At 40.5% G+C, this 24,674-nt stretch overlaps 1 protein-coding gene across 5 annotated transcripts in view; it reads right to left on the reverse strand.

Moving 5' to 3' along the window:
- LOC117226122 (uncharacterized) overlaps positions 1-24,674 on the reverse strand; it is a 797,792-nt gene that overhangs the window by 394,996 nt on the left and 378,122 nt on the right. For all 5 annotated transcript variants that reach the window (XM_076522565.1, XM_076522567.1, XM_076522568.1 and 2 more), the window contains one exon: positions 15,573-15,831. In XM_076522565.1, coding sequence (XP_076378680.1) covers positions 15,573-15,831 — 259 coding nt within the window. The remainder of the gene's footprint in view (positions 1-15,572; positions 15,832-24,674) is intronic.

Consider the following 24,674-nt stretch of genomic DNA (forward strand, 5'->3'; position numbering starts at 1 on the left):
AATGGCACGAATTGACAAACGAAACGGTAAATGGCACGAAGTATCATGTACTTATTAAAAGGTCCGGTATCCATGGTAACAGATAAGCAAAAGAAATTTTGTAATTTTGCAAGTTCTAGGTAATAGATTTGGGATCTTTGTGTAAAATAAAAATTGTGTGCATTGACTGCAAGATGCAGGAGATTATCGGACATTTATTTCTTTTCATGGTAACATTAATAAGCTGATACACCGTACAACAGTATCATTAAATTCTATAAATGTCTCGTACAAATGACTTTAAATTAATGTTCTATAAAATCCGCAGTTTAGTTCTCTCCATAGTTTGGAAACTAGGACAAGAATATTGCGTTATATTTCATTCTAGGCTCATTCGAGCACGTTAGCTTATAGAATGAAGATATTCTAATGGCTGATTCAATGAAAAAAAATATATATTTTGGATATACCGCAGGAATGGAAACAGTGACGTTAACGTCACAGTATATTGTAATAGCCCGCCGAAGCAAGTATGTCTCGCTGTGTTTGACTCCTTCGTGTAAATGACGCTCGCTAATATTAGATTCGGAACATTCTTCGCATGCTCGATGTCGAACGACGCCCACGGCTTGATTTAGACGCGTTGACGTTTGAAATGCGCCGAAAAATAATCATCTGCGCGGAATGATGCGTGAATCATCCGGTGTAAGTACATCCCGTATTTTGAACTCGATTGACTCGTGCCGCCTTTATTAATTCACACAATTCAACTTCATTTATTAGAAATCATCTGTGCACACCGGAGAGCGATGGTATAAATTTTCATTTTTACAAAATAATTTAAAAACAGAAATGCGAACACCACGACTTCTGTAACAGAAGATAATTTCAAGCATCGCCGATAAATAATCAGAACTAAAATTTCAGATCAATTTGAAGTCGGCGCGAACGCAACAGCACGAGGAGTCCGTTTATTTGATCTTTTTCTACAGTAACATGCGTTTGCGGATGTTCCTGCTGCTTCATAAATTCCTAATGTTATCACTGCGGACTGCGGATTTTTATGCGAAATAAAAATTGTCTAACTTGATGACAAGAAACGTAAGTCGGATGAAAATGTCTTCTCTCTTGTAACAATAGAACTACGTAACCAGTCGAAATGACTGGTTTTTGATTGTTTTTCTTCTACAATTCCTGATACCATAAAAACGTTTTTGTTAGAAATTTATTTCTACGAACTTCTTCATCGAAGCACATGCCACAATCAAAATCGTAGAAAATTTAAACGAATCCAATCTCGTCGTTCTTATAAATCAATATTGTTATAAGTCACGTTTAAGGCTCGGTAGTTCTAATAATAACCGTTTGCACTCCGCTGTCCCCTCTCGTGGGACATCGTAATTCTAGCATATCACTCGGATGTCCCCTCTCGTGGGACATTAAAGTTTAATAATGATTACGGGGAATTGAGTTATTTCAGCGCAACACTTTGTTGAGACATGCATGTTTCCCTGAAGTTTTCTCTTGAAATGGCACAAGAAATCAAATCAAAATATAGTAAAATTACTAAGATATATACAAGAAATGTCAGCGGGTTTTGACGAGAACGTGAGAGGCGTGCTCACGACGGTCCGAGCACTTCAAAGGCGCCACTTGAAAAGAGCGATAAGGCAAGTTCGTAGAAGAAAGGTCGGTATGCGAACATAGCACGCACTGTATAGTGAGATTTATAATAATAAAATCTGGAGGAAAAGATTTTCAAAGCTGAACTCAGTCTGGTTTGAAGCGTCGAGCGGTATAGATAGATCTAACGAGTGAGAAAATCGGAAAAGTGATTCTTCTCTTGGTAAATAAATTGTTTGGTAAAAGTTTTTTTGGTAAATATCATCTTGTGAGTTAGTAATAACAATTAGAAATTTTCAACCTACGTATTTATTCATATTTTTTATTAGAACAATGGCAAAACGTTCAAACACGAATGAGTCTCATGACACGAGTAGTTGCGAAGATGAGCTCCAGATAGACGTTTATACAGATATGTTAGAAAGACTAACTGTAGAAGGTGATAGTGATATCGTCCAAGCAACAAGGCGACGAGAGAAAGAGTTCGCATAGACAGCGACTACAACAATAAAACAAAATTATAAAACAAACAATAACAAAATTATAAAAAATAAAATATTGATTTTTTTTGCAAATTTCTCGATTTCAGCCAAATTCATATAAGTCCAATATCATTATAATATGTTAGTTCCAAAACCATACTAAATAATACGAGGGCCTGTAAATGCCCGTTTCTGCCGAAAAGTTGCGCTGAGAGTAGCTGGTAGCCAACGTCCAGAATGGTTCGGAGTGCTAAAGGTTAATCATTGGAATAAGTTCTGCATAATGTAAAAATATTCTGAAATTCTTCCAGCGTCTTTACAATATTGTTTTAACCGTAGTCATTCGCGCGCGCAAAAAAAGAAAAAATGCATAAAATCCGCGGTCAGAAACTGCGAGAACCAACGGCGGCTGTAGGTTTGAACGTCGACGAAAATCGCAACGATTCGACGATCTGCGTCGACCACGAGCAAACAACCGCCCTTTTTAGCATTGGTCGTTAGGCGCGCCGGAATTCGTTCGGAAAAGAACGCTTTGGCCCGGACGCGCCGGTCGAAAACGCAATCGGGACGCAGAAACACAGGAGCCGGGTGGGTGTTTTCGGCGTTAGCGGCGTCACCGATAGGCAGCAGCGCCGGTCTTTGATCTTTTCCCCGGTTGACCTGGAACCGAACGATTCGCGCCAAAAGCTATCCTTGAGCCGTGCATCTTTATCCGGCCGCCGGTCGCAGGCCGGCCGTTCCCGTTCACCGTTAAATTGCAAGCTTTGTCGGCCCTTTATTATTTTCGGCTGGGTGCCGGGGCTCTACGGTGCACGGCTCGCGGCGGATGCAGCCGACAAATCGATCGAACGACCGGGAACCGTATTCGGAACCGGTGAATTTACTAGCCCGTTTCGAGGGCCATAGAAATCGCCTTTAATTCGCGCGACGCGAGACCGTCGCGCCGCCGCTGCTGATGCGTTTGAATTATTTATGACCGTCGTAGTGAGCAGCTGGTTTTAGTGTCGTGTTTACCCTCCGCGCTTTGTTCCGAACACCTGAATGGAGGTCCTGAGAGACTCGACTCGATAGCGCTATAATCCTCGAACGTCAATTAATTATTTGACGCCGGTGCTCGTTACACGCGGGACGTACGATTTTACGACGTCTCCGTCGAAGAATAAGCTTCGCGTAGACGTACACTATTCCGACACTTGCGCATTATTGTAAAATACTATTCGTATTATATAATAATATTATATATAATAATAATAATAATAATATTATATAGCGATAATATATATATATATATATATATATAATATTATATAATAATATTATTCGTATTATATTATTCTCTATTGCAAAGATTCGAGATTTCTTCTTAGACGAGCATAAGATTGTTATAAACACCCAACGAATATTTAACACATGTACATTCGTTGACAGGAAAAAGCATTCGTTAAAATCGATGTAAATTTGATTTTTTCGGTCACGCTTAAGATTGGTCGCTACAAGTGCTTCTCGATTACTGTTTACTAATGTTTGGACTTCTACGTTGAATTGTAGAATTTGCTCGGTTGTCATTTAATGCGTCACACTCTAAAAATGATCGTTCTGACAGAAATGATAATATCTTATGATCTCTTATGTAAAATGAAACGTGCACAGGGAAACATTAATTAATGTCGAAGTGACATAACCAATATAAAAATGTATTTTTGTCATATCCTTTCAATGGATTGGATCGTGTTGAATTCTATCAATAGGTACTCGGGTAGCCGGCTATTCCGTACACGGTTAATTGTTATTACATAAGCAGACTATGGATCTTCATGCAAAATAAACATTTTCCAAGGCGACTGCGAGAAACAGAAATTAAAAACAAATGAATTGTTCCTTTAAATAATTCAGACAAGTAGAAAATAATGTAACGATATTATTATATTGTTCTTATGTTTTCGCAAATTTATATTTTAGTTATTCATTTTTCCCATAAATGCATAAAATCGACAGTCTACTCGTAAGCAGACTATGGATCTTTATGCAAAATAAACATTTTCCAAGGCGACTGCGAGAAACAGAAATTAAAAAAGAATAAATTGTTCTTTTAAATAATTCAGACAAGTAGAAAATAATGTAACGATATTATTATATTGTTCTTACGTTTTCGCAAATTTATATTTTAGCTACTCATTTTTCCCATAAATGCATAAAACCTGCAGCCTACTCGTAAGTAGACAACGAACATTTATGCAAAATAAAAATTGTCCACCTTGATCGCAACAGACAGAAGTCAAATAAAAACGTATTTCTCTCTGTGAATCAGTTTAGTCGATTCACAAAAACAACATAACAGTACATTCTAAATTGATCAACTGTTGTCATCGGTCCTTATTTCGTCTACTCGTTGTTCCCATAAATGCATCGAATCCGCTCTAGTTAACGTTGCTTCGCGTCGAGCCAGACCGAGAGTTTTCTCACACAAGAGCGAAAACCAGCGAAATCGCATCAAGGGAGTCTCGAAGGAAAGACTCTATCCCCAATCTCGTCTGTGAAGAGGCGATAATTCGGTAATCACGGGCCGGCATTATCCGGGGAGGAAAAGTCGGCGGACATCGAAGGATTCCTTGGCACGGACTAGAAAAGCCGGTCGATTAGAAGCAGCCTTCGGACGTTTACGTCTAAACGGGGCGTCGCGTTCGACAGAGGGTTCCGGGACGTGACTCTCGATCGAACGGGCTCGCCGCGCGAATTCGAGAACTCGGTGTGAAAGAAGCGTCGTCTGGCGTCGCTTGTGTCGTGAATTTAGGGTCGAATCAGCTCGAACGGGAACCGCGGGGCCTGTGAATAGCTTTAACGAAGCCGGAGCGGAGAGGTGCGGTCGGCGGCGCGTGTTCCTCGAAGATCGAGGGTCCCGCGAGCCGAATCTTCGGCCTTGGATCGGTCGGGGTTAGGTTCGGCCGATTTTCTGCGGCCGATAGCCGGCCGGAACGGCCGCGTGCACGTGCGGCCGCCGTCGCAGTCGCCCCCGCGGGGGTGGCGGCTCGTTCCCCGCGTACAAAAGGCCGACTGCTACGTGTCCCTGAACTCCCTCTTAAATACGTGACGCGCCCGGGATAGGGCTCCCGGATTCCGTGAGCGTCTCGGAACTCCGAAGAGCCTCCGGGACGTGTGTGCACACGGGATTAAGATTCGATCAGTGATTACAGTTCGAAGAAAAAGTGCGACGGCCCCGCGGGCCGACCTATTAACCGTTATCTCGGCGAGATAAGGGGAAGCCGGCGATATGCGATACCCCGGAACTGCCTCGAAATTTCAGATAAGCCCCGTCGAATTACGATCGACCCGCTCGATCATTTAATGCCGGGCCGTTTTTCCCCGTTTTAGCCCGTATGAATTCCACGGTTTTATCGTTTTATCGGCCCGCGGTGAGTGCCGGTTCCTATCGATTTTCAAAGTTCCGAGCGGGAGCGACGATGCTTCCTGGCTTTGTCGTGGGAAAAAGCACAAGTCGGGCTTTTTCCGGGCTGTTTTCCGACCCGGGGCTGAGAGTTTGCTCTCATCGAATGCGGACGCGCGTTTACGCATCGTTTTGTTTAAAAATCGGAGTTGGCTGCGGAATTCTTTTTCTTAACCGTTTAGCGGCGAGCAAATTTTTTATGGCTTGTTTTGCCGAGCGATAGGACGTGAAATTGACGCACGCCACCAGTTGGAGGTTAAAAATGAACCTACCGTGCCGGTCGGAATCACGGATCTCACATTTTTCATTGTACAGGGTGGGTCAAAAATCAAATAAATTTTTATACGATTGGATATTAATAGTAACGTAAATAATTTATATATATATATTATATCAATAATCAAACAAATTTGTATACGATTGGATATTCATAATAACATAAATAATTATAATATATATTATAATTATTTACGCTATTATGAATATAATATATATATATTATAATTATTTACGTTATTATGAATATCCAATCGTATACAAATTTGTTTGATTATTGATTATTGTCTATTGATTATTATATATATATATATAATAATAATATATATAATAATCAATATACATATATAATCATATACATTATAAATATATAAATATATATATATATATATTTATATATTTATAATGTAAATAATATTCATCCAATAAAATTTGATTCTTTAGTCTTTATCTCTGATCCGTCATCTGAACAGAATTTTACCCAACTCTGACAGGTACATAGTCCAAACTGAAGATAAGATTGAAATAACTCGAACAATAGTCCAGTTTTCCAGCTGAAATTTTTACTGCAGTTTAAAATCTCAAATGTTCATTGTACCGTTTGGGTGCATACTGTTGTAGAGAACTGGGAACGGATTTTTCAATCCGATTTTCTTTTCACAGAAGAAACGTTTTCATCGTCGAAAAAAATTAGTTGCCAAAATAATATGTGCGTGATTCAAATCGGCGTAAGAGAATGCTATCAAAGCGCACATTTTCAAAATTTTATCTGGAAAATTTTCGCTCGAATGCTCTCCCTTTAGGGAAGAATATTTTTAAATCTTCGTTAGAGAGGCGCAGACAAGAAGATCAAGAAACGAGAGCTTTTATTTCATTTCATCGTTCCAAGTAACAGCAAAATTAGAAGAAAGCATTTTAGTCATTGCCTGACAGACCAGTGCCTCTGTCATCTGAAAAAGAACTCCGATCATTCAGTCCAGTTTTAAAAAGTATGCTTTGCAATTGACACGGACAATTTTCCTTTCTCATAATGATCCGCAGTCCAGCCATCGCAGTCGCCCTATAATCAAAATTTTCGGGCCCGAAGGAGGAATGCGAGGAAGCTAACTTTCAGTAACCGCGAAAGCTAAAAACCGCGCGTCGCGAAAGCGGCAGCAAAAAGCGGAAAATATTCCGGTGGAACGCCGGAGACCCGAATCATACTTTGGCGCAGGTAACTGCCGGAATAGTAAAAGGTGGAGAGAAATAAAAAGGGGGGGGGGTAGTAGGAGGATCGTTCTCTCACCTCGGCGGTCGTCTAGCGGAAAGGGCAGGCGACGCGGGCGAAAAAGGAGGGAGGATTGTCCCGAGCAGGAAAACATCTGAAAGTTGCACATGTTTGGCTGGCAGCAGTTTAAGTTTCCGCAGGGCCGAAGTTATAACGAGAATTGCTCTGGCCGCAAACTTTTCCGCCCCAGTCTCGCGTGTACACACCAGGCCGCCCCCTCATTTTTCTCGGGCGCCCGGCGGGGCCGGAGCCGGGTTCCCGCGTGTGCGCGCCCCTTTTCCGAGCCCTCCGCCGCTCATGCCGCCCCCGCGACCCGCCGCGGTCCCCTTTTCCGCACCCCCTTTTCTCTTTCTGCCGTTTTGTATTTGCGCGGCGCATGCTCCGCGCGGAATTGTTTGCGTGCAGCGGGCCGATGTTCGCCATGTAAACCGCGCGCACCGCAGACATTTTTTCCCGATGCGAAATCCGCCGTTCTCCACCTCGCCGCCCCTCCGGGCGATCTCACCCTTTCTCAGCTGCTCGCAGGTATTCGCGCGGCGAGAATAAAACGCTGGCATATTTCAGACTTATTGCCCGCGCGACGAGTATTCCTGACCGCCTTTATTGCACCTAGTTTCATTCTTTTCCAGTTTATGGCATTACCGCGCCCGGCGAATGGCGTTACACGCGTTTCGACGTCGCCCGAGCCTCAACCCCCCCTCCTCCCCCTACAATGTCGCCCAGCGCCACGGAATGGGGCTCAGTCTTTGCAAATATTTCTCGGGGAACGCACAATTTGGTTCCCGCTCGCTGTCCTTCGCAGTCGCAACAACATTTTATTGTGTACCTCGTCTTCGTTTTCGAATAATCTTGGCAAGTTTTCATACTGAATTTTGTGTCGCACAAATTTTAATATCGTCTCGTTTTAATGCCCTTTCAAATGTAATCGCACCGCGGATCTTTATACAAAATGAAAATTGTTTTCATTGATTGATAAATGCAGGAATCAAATAAGTGTATGTTTATTTTCTTAGTGATCGTAACCAGCCGACAATAATACGATAATATCATCAAATTGTTCAACCGCTTTCACTGTTTTATATTTGATCTACTCATTTTTGTTATAAATGCACAAAATCCGCGATCTAGTCATCAATGTCTTTTTAACAATCTCAGTGTAATTCTTCGCTTTTCGAATTTTCTATTTATTATCCTCATGGTTCACTTGTTTCTAAATATTTTATTACTTCGTTTTGCCTACCTGTGGTCACTTGACATTAAAAATTCAAGTTAAGTTCGATAAAAAATTATACTCATCACCGTACACTAGTATCGACATGCACTGGGAAAATGTCAAACACGTATTAAAAGATTAAAGCATCAAACAGTAACGATTATACATATATACGATATATACGATATATATATATATATATACAGGGTGTCCCAGGTTTTAATGTTCAAACTTTGTTAGTGTATTCTATGGCACAAAGTAAGAAAAAAATGTTATGCAAACATAGGTCATATAGAGCTTTATTAAGAAGTTATAACAAAAATTCAGAATAGGAATAGTAATCAACTTGCTGTTACTGCGAGCATTGGCTTGAATAGATCAGCACATGCCGTGTGTTTATGTAAGCTGTGTTTATTAATACATTTCGAAATGTGTGTATTAATAACCGTTGTTGACAATACATGATTGACATCGATCGAACATTTCTTTTTATTTTTTATCTTTTTTTTAGTTGATTATTATTCCTATTCTGAATTTTTGTTATAACTTCTTAATAAAGCTCTATATGATCTATGTTTGCATAACATTTTTTTCTTACTTTGTGCCATAGAATACACTGACAAAGTTTGAACATTAAAACCTGGGACACCCTGTATATATATATATATCTTTGACATTTTTCCAGTGTTTGTCGGTACTAGTGTACGGTGATGAGTATAATTTTTTTATCGAATATAGCTTGAAGATTTTACACGTGTTTTTTAAATACGTGTTTAATATATATAACCGGCACAAAAGAAGCACTGCCTATCAAAACAATATTCTCCGGACCGTTCTAAAAACCGCGGATCAAGAAGAAAAGTGTAACGAATAATTAGCGACAGTGGCAAATGAAACCTTCCCTGATCTACGCGATGAATAGTGTTAAACGTGAATTATCAACTTAAGTTGATCCGTGTACGTGTAAAACGTGTTCAGATAATATACAATACAAACAGAGAACATTCGAACAATCGAGATCCTACTGTTGGTGACATAAATGATGTACCCATTACACTCTCGTCTTGTCCAGATCGGGACAGCAGACGTGAATTCAGAATATAAACAGCCGTGATTTCAAAATCCATTCATTCGACCAACGACTGCGTCTACCGCTGACTGACTGCGGCATTAAGGCACGTTGTAAACGTCCTTATTGCGTCACAAAACGTTCGAGCCGGAAAAGCGTATCTACATATATCTGAGATCCTGCAGCGACGCCTGCATTAATGATCGCGGTAACTACAACGCGTTTTATCATCGCCCAACGAATAACGCGTTAAATCAAACCGTCGCGTAATTATCGTGGCACGAATACCAATCAATTATTTTCGAACGCGTTATAAACGTTTAAAGTAATACGCGATTAATGAATTCCCGTCATTATGGTCCGGTGCTAATTGAAATATATTTCAGTATTTACCTTGCTGTTCAAACGTTAATGAAATTAATTCGAGAGTCGTAATCCCCGCACCGCGCCACGACCACGTCGCGACCGCGGCGCGGCGCCGCGATTTTACGTTGTTTTCACGATACTTCCGGCGAGTTTACATAAATGTATGATTATTCTCCGGTAAATGCGGCGCGGCCATTGATTTCCAGCTCCGTGAAAATTTCGTTTCGGGCAACCATAAGCGTAGCGGAAATCGCTAGCAGCGACGATCATCGTGGAACAGTTTGCAGCTCGATTGCCTATTTCGAACCGGAAACCGCGACGCTGATTTTTCTGCACTTTCGGACGCACCTTCGTTGTTTAGAATTCGTCGTTGCAAAACGTTCTGCTGGTTTTCAACGTTCGTGGATTTTGGAAGAACTAGCAGACAGATCGAAGCGATCGATTTCAGACTTATTTGTGGCTCTAAATTTTATTGGCATTAACACGTTCCGTGACGAGCTGTTTTTCCTCGACTTTTCATTCAGGCAGATGGTAGTCAGGTGTTTAAGCCAGATTAAGCCAGATTTAAGCTTGACAGTAATTTGACAATTCTATTTGTTTTTATAATAATTAGAATCAGAATGTTGAATTTTCATGTTTAAAGTTTCGAAGCATATTTTCTAATTATTTTCTGTATCAAATTTATCTTATTATTCACTGAAAGACGTTTAAAATGAAAATACCGCTGACCCGAAACGTTATCTCAATAGCCACATTTTGGTTAATTCTTTGCAGTCGAAGCTATTTTAATTCTAAATCCATGATAGTTTCTCTGACGTACACTATTTCCATTTTGAATGACTTTGCGCGGATTATGCGAATAAAATCGAGCCTTGTAACTTGTACAGCAGTTGCCCTTTTAACAGTCTCTTAAGTGCAAACAAACATGATAACGTGACAATTACTTTGTAACATGAAATAACAATCTTTAGTGATGCTTAAGAGTCACAACTCGAGTGCAAAGAGTTAATTTTGACCCGTAGCCGAAAAGGGTTATCGGTACCAAGCCTGCGTTGCAATAAGAATGACGAACGGTCCTAAATAAATACGATCTTGTCATTGTTCTAAAAAAATAACACGCGTTAGCTACTCTTAGGACTCGGTAGGTTTAACGTTCAATCAATCGGATACACTCGATTTCACCCAAGTGTCAAAAAAAAACCGACAAAATCTCAAGAAAACGGAAGTCGCCTACTCAGCTATGAAAAGCGTGGTCAGCCGTTATCAATGGTCAGCTGTGGACAGGCCAGTTCGGAAGAAGTCCTAGGAACAACCGAAAGTTATCTCGAGGACAATTTGTCAGAGAGAAGCCGCCGCCTAGCATCGCGACGGATCCCGAATTTGTACAAGTTCTCTCGTAAGTTCTGACCGAGGACGGAACTCGCCAGAGTATTCTGGAGCCCTGGGTCATCTCGCATTCCGAGTTTCGAGCAGGATCGATTCGGTATAGGGCTCGGTCGTTCTTTTGGTTTGCGGTAATGCGGCGCGTAGTCGGTCGGCTGGAAAAGAAGGAGGCAAGAGAAAGAGCGAGATTTATCGAAGTTGCGGCTTGTTACCGTGGGCTTTACACTTCCGGTGAGCCTGCCAGTGTGGCTGTCTCTCTTTCCCCTCTCTCTCTTTCTCCCCCTTTCTCTCTCTTTCGCTCTCTTTCTCTCTCGAGTGCCGCGATAAAGGAGCTAGCAATTGATTAAGAGGGTCGTTTGCGCCAAGGAAATGCTACTTCAAACGCGACCCCGATCCAAGCGGCTTTTCAGGCCTCCTCTATCCCGCCGCTTTGATTCTTTTGTGCCCCGTCTCGCGTCAAAACTTCCACGGTAATCTGCTCTCGGCCCGGGGAACGGCTGCGAAAAAAAACCACGGTAAACGCTCCGCCGGCCGAGGAGAAATCGTGCAGGTATGGATTTAACATTTTATACCGGGTTATCTCCGGCTGCTAGCGAGATCCTGCCGTGCGTCTCCGTTTTTCGATCGGGTCTGACCTGCTATCTGTCTTCAGGGTCCGTAAGACTTCTTTCCAAATACGGTAGAAACTCGGTTTATATCGCCGGGGTTGCAAGCAAGAGCACCGCGTGTCACATATTTTCACTTTCTAGATATTGTTACGTAAAGTTCTGATTACTGATTTCTTTGTATTGATAACGTTTTCTCATTTTCTTTTTAATTTGTCGAGCCTGTCGAATTAGTTTCCATGATTCTTTCCCCCGATAAGTACGCGAATCCCATATTGTACAGAGTGTCCCATAATTATGTTAACACACGGAAAGGAGTGATTTCTGAGGTTATTTGAAGTGACTTTTTCCTTGGAGAAAATGCAATCCGTGCGTTTGTTTACGAGTTATTAACGACAAAGAGTGACCAATGAGAGACGAGATGATCTATATGGCGTTTCGTCCGAGTACAGTGAATTATCTCGGAATGGACTGAAGCTACGAAAAAATGTTTATACCGAAACTGCCGATGGTGGAGGACGTTTCAAGGTCAACTTGATCCATTCAAACGAAGCCATACATTTTCTTATTCGTATTACGGCTGTGCTCAGTTCGATTCCATCACGCTAATGTCTTTCTTTCTTCTGGAAACTAATTTTACTATACTCCAATTTAATTATGTTAAACTGTTTATCGACGTATGATTTAAAAGAATTCTATGCAAGGTATAAGTATACGTGCGAAATTAAAGCTAAAAAGATGATCTCGTGATAGGATCGAACTCCGGATGAAAAATCTGTAGTCAGGTTTATTATGGTATTCAAAAAATAAACGAAACGAAAGTAAACAAAAATTTAACCTGTCTTGTTCGATTCGATATAACGTTAATTATATCCGAAAACAAACTAAAAATCAGAATTTTTAAATTCAAAAAAGTGAAACATCCAATTTCTTGAAATAAAATTTTCGAACAGTATTCGATTTTAAAGACTCTGGGTATCGTTGGAATTTCCCCTGCGTTCACAAAGTGTCTCTCGTTCAAGAAAAATATTGAACAACGTGCATTGTTGCATTATTAAGAAATAACTTCGCCAAATATTGGCACATTCTGAATAGAATATTTTCGCCGGATATTTTAAATACGCATTCGAAATGCCGGTTTAAAATATTCCGCTGTCTGCTGCGAATTATTTAAATGGAGAGATTTTCCACGAGCTTTCCGTCTGACATTTCGTGGCCTAGTAGAATTATTGCTTTATCCGACCGCAGGAGTGTCGAATAAAATTGTGGCATATTTTAATTACACTTTTTACGTATTACAAACAATACTTATTCCGGCGACTGAAACGGCGGAATTGCGGCCGCTCTCGTTTTTAAATTATGCATTAACCAGCCCTTTATCGGCGGTAGATTGTAAACCTGGGCGTTCGGTTCGGTTATAATGGCCGATTGATTTTCAGCGATAAGCCGCGCCGGTAATGAATGTATTTTACTGATAGGATAATCGAAGGTTTTTTAATATTCTGCCGTTCTTCGCGATTTTAGGGCAACTTTTACGATAATTCGGCTCGGTAATGCAATTATGGCTGGTGTCCGTTTATCCCCGAAATTATTTCATTTTAAATGAAACGTTGATGGAGGCAAATGCTCTTTTTACATAAAATAATCAATCACGCGTCGCACTTACATTTTGTGCCTGAAATTATGAATTATAAACGGTCTACGAAATCATTTACGATACACGAAAGTCTAATTTTGTTCAAGAAAGTACGTCTGCGTACAATGAAGACATAATGTACGATTAATAAAGAGAACTTTGTGTGTACGAAATTGTTCAAAAAATTCATTATTTATTAGTCCGGCTTTTTTCGTTGGCCACGTTTAATTCTACAGTCTCCGACGATTTACTATTTCGCACTTGTTCGCTGCGAATATTTATGATCCCCGCAGTCTTGTCAACCGTGCAACGAGCTAATGTTAATATCGTGTTCCGAATTCGCGACATCGCACTCTCGGCAAAGCGCAACGGACGATCGGCTTATCGGGGAAAAATGCTTTCCGCGAAAGTATCGACGACAGCGTTGCGCAGGGATCGGCGTATTTCAGTAAAATAATTCTGCATTAGGCCCCGCGGCTAATCTAGTCGGAGCCACGCGTGCATACTTCGAGCGCGAGAAAATTAATTGCGATCCGAAAAATACGAGGGGACAGTCTCCCCATTATAATAAATTCCGGGGTAAGTTTCGCGAAGGCTGTGACCTCGGCGAAATTTATGCACCGTATAAGCCAATTATTTATCGTCGTTGCGGCTTCGTGACCCAGGAATCGTCGGCCGTGTAACTTGCATCGATCTACCACTGTAGATCGGGCAAAAATATTCTTTGTTCCATTTATCCGATAAATTTAAATTACGAGTCATCGATACCGTCGGAATTAGAATCGAATTTCCGCGGACGTAATGAGGTTAGTCGTAAATTATCGATGCCGACGGATCGTGATAATCAATTTCCACGAAATGGAGATGTTTCAAAACCGGCTTATAGTCGTGGTCCCTTTTATTTCGATTGTTTCTAGCGCAAAGGTTTTCAAATCTAATCCCGGGCTAAATCTAATTCATCGTTCGGATTCAGGAATACCTAGCACATTTATCGAGAACGTTCGTATCAAAGAGCTTAACTGGAATTAAAGCACACTGAAGCGTATCCCTAATTTCCGATATCAAAATTTGAATGGTTCATCCGCGCTTGCTTCGAATTCCCTCGTTAATTATAATAGGTTAAATTTTTACGTAAATTGGAATACGCCGCAACATCTGTGTTAACCATAAATTGAATAATTGACGAAAGCTAATATATCGAAAGCCAAGTTCCCCGAAACTATAGTGTAGAAGTCAAAATATTTCACTTTACGTGTTCGATCGTATCGCGAGAGCATCAACAACGTTCATAAAATTCACAATTAAATGATGTTTTAAAGGGACGAAGTTATATTGTTCACCCTATACGGATGCTTATAGTTCAGCAGCGAATATAATTTAGCATTAACTTGTCATTGGCTACAGATTTTTATACATTTACACCGCATGAATAAATAATGCATGCATAAACAACAATTCATAGTGCTTTCATTTTTCTTTGACTACAAACAATATTTTTAATCGGCGGAAGAGACATATTTCCCTTATTGCAGATCATATAGAATAATCGACGAAAACATAAATTTGCATAAACGTTCATAATCTAACTGCGATCTATGCCCAAAGAAATAAACATATTAATTAATTCCGCCTAAACGCATCTTCACCAAAAGAATACAAAAAATTTCATCGAATACACTTTTCTTTGAAGTGCACAAAATAGTGATTGAACTATAAAGCGAACTAATAAGCGAAAAATTGTTCATGATATTGATTAAAGGAAACAAGAGATCAGATAATTTTCTGTGCAAAATTCATCTACAATTTTATGCGAATTTAACACTAAATCTACCACCGCCGGTCAAATGACCGGTTTCACATTTTTTATCGCATGATTATTGAAGTAATAAAGCTGCTCCCATGAAAAATTCTTGAATGTATTTCTTTACTCGGTCACGCATTATTATAAAAATTGTGAAGTATTTGAATGAATCCTATCTTGTAATTCTTGTGAGGCAATTTTTGTTGGTCGCTTTTGGACTTTGGTAAGTTTGGCGTTAATGCGAACGCTTGGAAAGCGTGTAAAAATGTACAGCCATTGTTTCATAAACTTTGAAGAGCTATAAACAATTATGGTCCTAGATCATTATGTAAAGCCTCCATCCTGACGAGGTCCTCTATTCGAGGACAATGGAATCCGATCTCAGGATCGTCATCGCCGCAAAAGCAAAAGAACAATTGAATAAACTTACCTGTGCCAGCAGATCCTAGCCTCAAAACGGCATCGCTTTGAAGGGAGATGGAGAGGGTGGCGGTGTCTTCCAGGCGTGCAAGAACTTCTTCGGGAATGTCCTCGGGTTCGCGGAGGCGGAGGGTGACTTCACCTCCGCCTCCGCCACCCTGACCACCTCCACCCCCCGGACTCGTCGACGCCGAGTACATGAACACAGATCCGTACCCATGTAATGATTGCAACGGCAGCCTGACGCCGCCCACTTCCCCGACCGGACCCTGAAAAACGACCGATCCGTGTTAAGAATAAGCTTCTCCAAAAGTTTCTGCTTAGCCGTCCAATCGACATTTCACCGCGAACTATCATTTTCTGCATTATAGATCAACGTAGACGCGATTTATTTACTTAATCATACGGTTCATTCACGTATTTTTTTAACACTAGAACAATCAGAACACTAGAACTAATCGATCAAAATGAGTCGTTTCTGATTCTTTTCTTTTATAGTTCTTGATATTTATGTTACGGACTTTATGCATTTATAATGGAAATAGGTACATGAAATTTAAAAGAATGAAAATGTTGAATGAATTTTTAGGAATGAATTTGAGGATTTTCATATTATTTTCAATTCAGTAAAATTGTTAAAGAAGTAAGGAAATTATCTTTTCGGCTCATGTTTGTTGCAATTCACGATGCAGTCTACCGATATTATAAAAATGTTTCTGGGAGAAATTTTTAGATAAAAAGAAAAAAAAAATTTCTTTGTCCAAGCACATATTATCAGAGACTCTGCTGTAAACATTATTGCTTATTGCTTCTACCATAGCTGAAGTTTAAGCCAAATTATTAATGTTAAGTTCAAGCTTAACAAATTAAGTTTGCGTTATTAATATAACTTTCAGTTACATTATTGTAATAAGTTTCAGTTAAATTGTCAACGTAACGTTACACATATGTGTAACTATGAAATATTTTGCAATAAAAACGTTACATCTAATCTCTCTATAAAAACTAATATCATATTTTAGTGAGAGTTTGACGCACTCCGTGGTCCGTATTGTCGTCACAAATTCGGGTGTTCGCAATGAAATCAATTCTCTGATAAACTCGTGGACCTTACAATTTATTCAGGTGTTCGCAACATTGCGAATACGCGCGATTGATGAAACAAAAGAATACTATGCGGTCTTTTTCGACGTTCAAATATCCCAAGCAGAAATTTTCCTAAGGTATTGACCGTGCGCTTTCCCGAAGGTTTCGCATGTTACCGTATCGAAACACGGTTCAGCAGAGCTGGCCGGACCCACCGTATTTAGGTATTACAGTGCAACAGTGGAGGCTTGAATAATTTTTCTTTGAACGTCCATCATATTCTCCGGGGAGACACCCGGTACCGTCCATCGCCCGCGCCTGGTTTCCCATTCGTCGTTCGCGAAGCTTCGTGTATCGCCGTCGAACGTTCTTTTACGCGAAAAAATATTTTGCCAATTTCACCATCTATGCAAATTTCCATTCGCGAACGTCAATATTTGCTGAATCGCGTTGAAAAAGGATTTCGATGTACCGGCACTCGACTCGCGCCGGCGAACGCATCGGCCGCGATGGCTTCCCTAAAAACGATAATACTCGATGTTAAAATACAGAGCCGTCGTTCTCTCCGCGGCGACGAGAAAGGAAGCGGGAAAATACGCGTTTACACGCTCGTCGAGTGCACTCGCGAGCCTGTTCATAAATTACAAAAAAGACTTTTTAACAGAGCGGTCTGTTTACTGCGCGAGATCGAAAGTAATCAACGATAATGTTTATTTTCGACACGAATACTCACTCGGCTCCGTGTCCCGTCGTTGTATTGTTTACACGAAAACGCGCTCGTTACGATGCTCTTTTGAATATTACTGTAACTTCGTTTACGACGATCGACGACTGAGAATTTCTCGAAAAATAGGTCGAAAGCGACGATCATTTTAACCATTGTATTACATGTATTAACCATGTCACTAATTCCGCTGTATCCGTCGTGAAATGTTATCTTTTGTAACGTTTATTTTATTTTTATCGTTCCGGATTATAATTTGAAAGAGTCTAGTAGCCCGTAAATAAATAAATAAATAATAATAATAATTGTTATGTGAAGTAACATAATGCAACGATTCCTTTTGAAATTACGCGTACGACAAAATGGACAATTCGAAAATTATAAGGTAATGGAATCGATTACAGTGGAGTCATCAATTGTTGTGCTTCTGCTTTGTTCTCGGGCACAATAATAATAATAATAATAATAATAACTTTATTTATCGTAATGTAGTTTTATAATAATGTAGCCGTTACATAAGCACGGAAAAATAGAAAAACTTCAAAGTAGAAAAGAAAAAAGGAAAGAAAAACACAAGAGCGAAAAAGACGAATAATTACCCTTACATTCATCGATTAAGACGTATTACTTTTTTTTATCGAAAAATAAACGAAATAAAAGAGTGACAAATTACCACCCTGGTTAAAAAACACTGTCGTTTCCACGGGGAGACGAATCACCGTATGAATTGAACGCCAAGTAAAAGGGTGTCGAACGGAAGGGCGCCAGGTGAAACGCAAGAAGCAGTCGTAAAACATGCGGGGGCGGTAAAAGTGTCCCGTAAAGAGCGGCGGCAAGAGGTCGCAAGCTCGTGAGAGTCGCCGATATGTTTATCGGCCCTCTGTCAGCCGCTCCGGGACTGCCTTAGATTTATCTGAGCGGAATTTTCGCCCTTGACCGAGCTCGAGCATCGATACCGGCATCGATACTTCCGTAACACGTCGCCGAGTTGCCAGAGATCCCCCAGAAATCCATTACCGTAATCGGCCGACCTGTCTCTTGGAGTCGCGGGACCTCGAACTTGTCCCGATGAAAGTCAAATCGCCAACTTAGACGCCTATGAGTCCGATTTAACTTCGCAAAGACGATACCCCGACGCGGTCACTACTTCGTTTGCGACTGGTATATATACATCGTGTTTCAGCACCTTGCAGACGATTTTAGACTTCGATTCGACTGCGCTAAAAAAAGCATCAGCCACATTTTTTCAATTTTAGTTTTATTTAACGTCTACTCGCATATTTGTTACAATTCACATGTTTCATTCGCAATTACGTCTTCGTATGGAACGTGATTTACGAAGCTGCGAATTCGTAGCGTTGCTTTTTTTTTAGCAAAGAACACAGCAAGAGCCGATCGGCTTCCGTACATTAATTTTTGCGACACTTTGAATGCCGACCGCTTCGAAAATTTCATACAATTAAAGTATTTTATTTAATTCTTTGCACTCGAATGTCGAAGATACGGCGAACACATTATTATTTCTTTTCATACCGTAAGGTAGTCGTGTAAAATACATACAGAAAGACGCGAGATCTTTTATTTATTAGCTCCTATAAAATTTCGCAACGGTATAACGATTTTTATTCAAATTCGATTTTGTGTTAGAAAACCGCAATTTTTACATTTGCTCCGAGTTGCTGGTAGGTATATCATAAAAATCTTCCCAGCGCTAAGGATCGATGAAATTGAAATTGAAAAGTTAAGTTGTATGATTTTACTGCATTTACTTGCATTTTACTTGACATATCTAAGCATAAGAGCAAAGTAAGAGCATGTAAGAGCAAATAGTGTGAGTGCTTGTCATTTATAGTCCTTAAATATGTTTTAAAATTTTGGATCATCTCTTCAAGGAAAATTTAATAAATTATAGGGGTAGATTTTGAAAACAAGCAAACTCTGCGATTGCCTAATGTAAAGAAAGTATATAATTATAAAGGTAAGTGTATAATTACTTTCATAAATACTATTGTACAGTGCATTCGATTTATGCTGAGGAAACAAATTTTACGTGCCCAACGTGTGAAAAAAAAACATAAATATCCTGAAAAATCGAAACTAAGTCTCATATTAGAAACCCATTTTTCAAATCTGTGAACTTGCAAACTTTAAATTTTTCCTTCGTTACGAACAAGCGAAATTTTGTCTTCTATATTTTTCAACAGACCGTAGAAGAATATGTACATATTTTAGTCTTTAAACGCGTTTAAATGTAATCACGTTTTAATAAAACTGTTCTAAATCGAAAATTACGATTTAAAATATAAAACAGGTCTTATATTAATAGTTCTACATTAGTTTACAAAAGTAACGAGAACACATTTATTCTGATTTTTAACAAGCGTTATTGTAACATTTGCCGTAAGTAACATACAAATTGAATAAGTAACTCATAAATGTTACTTATGCTTTAAATAAATATAATTGAATAAGTAAAACATAAATATTATTGAGTAAGTAACTCATAAATGTCAATTATTACTTATTATATACGATATGAATAATCGTGAATTAAGGAATTCGCGACCCGTCGTTCCGACGGGTTCCGTAAATCCAGTGTTAATCCTAATTTTCGAAAAGCTCTCGACGCTGAGACTGGATCGTAAGAAAGTATCGCGCAACCATAAACCCGGACTAACGTCAAAGTTGGAATCCTCTGAACACATCGCCGGCAAACAAAATGATTAAACGGAACGAAACGGGCAGCTAGCTACTCGTTGGTGCAGTAACAATCGCGAAATCGTTGGTTAAAACGATGTCGCGAGGAAGATTGGCAGGGGTTCGGGCGGGCTCGTAATCGAACTTACATTTCCAGGACATGAATCACCGGCTCGGTTCGATTCAAAGTCGGGAACAAAAGCCCCGGAGGGCCGACTGCTACCGATTATTTACGACGCTCGAAATTCGGGTAAAAGTCTTTCGAACGTTCCCATTTCACGGGCTGCCTGGAGACGGTTTCCCGCGTTGTCAGCGCGATAAGACAGCTTTACGAGCGTGTTGACGGCAGTTTGAAAAGTGCACGAACCGCCAAGTATCATCAAACACGGGCGAGGCACGATGCATGGCTGACAAGGAGATGCCAGGCCGTCTCTTGCCGAGGACAAACAGCCGGAAATGTGGCCATAACAATGCGGATACGCAGCCAGCGTGCCTCTGTATGCCCGTTTCCGGCGGACGGGAATATCGATACAACACCGGCGCAACGTAGATTTCCTGAGCTGTAACGTAAATACGGGCCGTGGTTCCCAGTTTCACCCCCTAAAATCGATGCCGCGTGTTTGCGAGAATTACCGAACAACCGAAAAACCCCGACGCTCGCTCGTACGCTGACTTTCGTTACCGGCCCGCCGAATTCCGCAAATACCGGTTACAAAAATCGTATCTCTCCGCGAATCGATGATAGTTTGCCTCGGTTATTGTTCCAAATTTTTCGGAACTCGGCGACGCGACCAGGAAACCCTGGATCCACGACTTTTATCCATTTCTGTTTTTCAAACACAAAAATACCCCTGGTAGAACTACGATTATTCGAATTCAAAATTGACAATTCAATTATTTTCGTTTTCGATTCATTATTGATACAATATAGCTTCGATTTCAGATTTTATAGTTTGTATAGTTCTTAGTTTTTAATACAGTTTTTGAAATTTTAGAAACAAAGATCGAGGAAAATCCAGTTCGGTTAATCGAGATTCTACTGGTCAAGGTTCTATTGTAATAGTATTTCGTTGTTGACGCTAAATCTACCACGAACCAAATAGCCAGGAAAAAAAAATGTACTAGTTGTGAAAACAAATTTTCCTCGCATCTCGATTTTTATAACATACTCTGTGAAAATCGAAATTAAGATTTCTAATCCACTGATAATAATTTAACGCTAAACGTACTATCGGCGGTGAAATGACAGCATTCCAATATTCCATTTTGGGATTTTTGCGACTGCAAGGATGCTTTTATAGGAAATAATCGACTACATAAATTTCATCGTTTGATCATATGTTGCAATAAAAATTGCACCGAGTTCAAATGAATTTCAATCGAGAAACTAAATTTTTTAAACGAATTTCTACATTTCATACTTTTCATTACACGTCGTTTGCAATAATTCTCAAATAGATATACAGATAATATATTTATAATAATTAAAGTAATACAAAATGTATGTTTTCGACATCCTCAAATGATTTCAGTCGGTAAAAAATAATACGCGCAGATGTCCTTAAATTCTTTCAATATTCTCATTGCTTTGAATTTCACCGTATGCATCTGTATTTGCACAATAACCACTCTTTCTAGAGGTTAAAATTACTCGACAAAAACAGAAAAGAAAAAGAACAGAATTATATTCGAAACTGAACAGCCAAAAAACCGTGGAACATAGTATCGCCAGCATGAAAGCCGCCTTCCAGATAAAACCGAATAAAACTGGTGCGGCGCGCATCGGGCAAAATAAATTGCCGAAAGTCAGGGAGCGGGGCTCGGCTTATATCCGAAGACCTTATGAATCGCGCTAATAAATCAAACGCATGTCAATACCTATAAACGTTCCATTATTCCGTCGGACGGTGAATCGGAGCAGAGCCATCGGTTGAAACGAGCCGGTGGGACCGGTTCGAGTGGATCGGTTGAAAAAGATTCCCGGTGGAAAATCGACGGCCGGGGACGAGCATCCCGGCGAAGGGCGGTCCCCATTGTTAGCCTCCGTCGTTCGGCCGGCAGTCATTAAAGCGAATATTACGGTAATACGGGGAAATTGTGGACGCCGGGCCGTGCCGTGTGCCATGCCGGCCAGACGAACGTCGAACAGTGGAGAGGACCGTCGAAAACGACGACGATGCGCCGGCATTTGTTCGCTGCGAGCGACGGGGAGAGTGAGAGAGAGAGAGAGAGAGAGAGAGAGAGAGAGAGAGGGAGGGAGAGAGAGGGAGAAGGAGAGAAAGGGAGAAAGCAAAAGGGAAAAAGAGAGAGAGGGAAAGGGAGAAAGAGAGAGAGAGGGAAAGGGAGAAAGAGAGAGCCAAGGGACCGTAAATTTGCAGGGCCGAGCGATTGCCGGGTACGCGTCGAATTCACAAAGAGAGATCGCATCACGACGGTCTGCTCCTTCCCTCGTTCACGCTTTTCTTCCCATCCTCTTCTCCGGCGAGCTGCGAGCGAGTATTTTCTCGCGTTTAGCGAGCGCGGCGCAGCGCCGCGGAACACCGGAACAAAGCAGATTGCTCTCCGGGCCGCATTAAGTTTCGCCCGCTCCTCGTCCGGCAGCTTAATGACTTATCAGACGGGAAAATAGCGTGAAAGTGGATTATTCAAATTCTTCGTTGCGTATTTACTATGCATGGAAAATTATCAGCAGGAGTTTCGAGCGCGAGACACGCCGAGTTTGATTACACCGGGAACTAGGTTTTTCCGCGAGCCTCTCCCCGCTCGACCGCCCCTGGCTTCACCTGGCGCTCTCTCTTACCTGGGCTCCGCTTAAAGAAGCTCCTTGCCGCGGCGGCGACGCGGGCAACTTGAGCGAAACACGCGATCCGCTCCGGCGGCCACGGAACCGCGCGGCAAATTGCCGGAAAACTTCGCCGATGACCGGTCCACGTCGCACACGGCTTGCTCGGGCGCGGTCGTGGAAAAGAAACGTTTTTCCTTCTGTCCGGCACGCTGGTAATTAGATCGCGTTCTCCGAATCTCTGTGATTGCGTGTTTCGTGGAAGAATTTTAACACTTTGACCGCCACGTTGACATCCACGGTGACAACCGTCTTTTTTTCTTTCTTTAGCAAACTTGGTACTCAATTTTTAGTCAAATCAATTTTTCATCAAAATTGCTTTGTATCTACAAGATTCGAGAGCGTTACGCATATAAATTTTACAGTAATTTTTGTCTCCAGTAATTACGATTTCCTGCGATTTTTATAGACATTCTAATGACCACCAGTGAATGACGTGTTAATTAATTAGGTTCTGGACAAGATTCGAGAGCGTTACGCTTGTAAATTTTACAATAATTCCTGTCTCCAGTTGTTACGATTTCCTGTGATTTTTATAGACATTCTGATCACACCAGCGAATGACGTGTTAATTAGGTTCTGGATGAACAAATATAAATGGGTGAAAGAAATAACTGTTTCAGCTTAATTCTGTTCGAACGTATTCCATGCTGTTTGAAGCGAAGTGTCGATTATCTGGACAGGAGATTGCGAATTTTTATTCGAGATAGTTATTTTCTGCGTTACTTTTTGAAGCGACAGAAGCCTTCGTTTCTTCTTTGTACGCGTGTTAACAATTTCAAACTAATTTATCGACTTTCTTAAATTCTTTGAATTTTTCGGTATTTTATAGCCGCCGGGTCTTGTCATAAATGCAGGCAATCCGCAGTCTGCTTGTAAGTGTGATAAATGGATCGTTAGGTTTCGTTCACGAGCTTTAAGGATGATAGATGGATCATTAGATGTTGCACAGAATGCTTCTTGTATTTCTTATTTATGCACCTAGTTATGCACATGTTTCGCATGAGAGGAAAAATATTTCAGTAATTATTTGTAACGGATATGGTCAGGAGAGAACGTTCTTTAATTGATAGAAATTAATTTATATCTTTAATCAATAGAAATCGTTTTATAGACATCGGTATGGAAGAATTACGGTTCGATCGTGAGCAGGAAAATTCTACTTACTTGAAATTGTCTATACATTGCGGGGATGCGACACGGACGAAATAAATATTACGGTAAATAGCATTTACGTTTTCCATCATCATCATCATTTCTTTCTGCAGGGTATTATTATTACATTGCTACTAGTTTTATTAATGCCTCGGTTATCAATCATCTCAGCGAAGATACGAAAGGTCAAAATGCACTCAACCACGGCAAGAAGGTTGAGGAAATTAAAGCGCTGTCTCCATAAATGGTGTTTTAAATACCGCCCACGCGCAACGAGAAACATCCTGCATTCGTTAACCAATTGTACGTGGGCGATTATTTTGTTTTCCACGGAGGAAGCTAATTATATTCGCTGTTCTGATTCCCTGTAAATGTTTTGCAACAGAAAATACAGAAAATTAACAGGGGCTTAATGAAAATCTGTAATGATTTCGTGGGCTCGGAAGAATTCATAGAATAATACGAATCTTTTCGTTCTTCGCCCGCGAAACCAAATTATTGATCTCAGTTTTCTATTATATTTTAATTTCAACCCCGTACTTTTCACAATTTCTTTCGTAATTGCGTTCTCGCACAGAACCTGTCTTACCATTAATAATTCAATCTCA

The sequence above is a fragment of the Megalopta genalis genome, chromosome 6 (assembly GCF_051020955.1).
Source record: "Megalopta genalis isolate 19385.01 chromosome 6, iyMegGena1_principal, whole genome shotgun sequence".
Classification (NCBI taxonomy): Eukaryota; Metazoa; Arthropoda; class Insecta; order Hymenoptera; family Halictidae; genus Megalopta; species Megalopta genalis.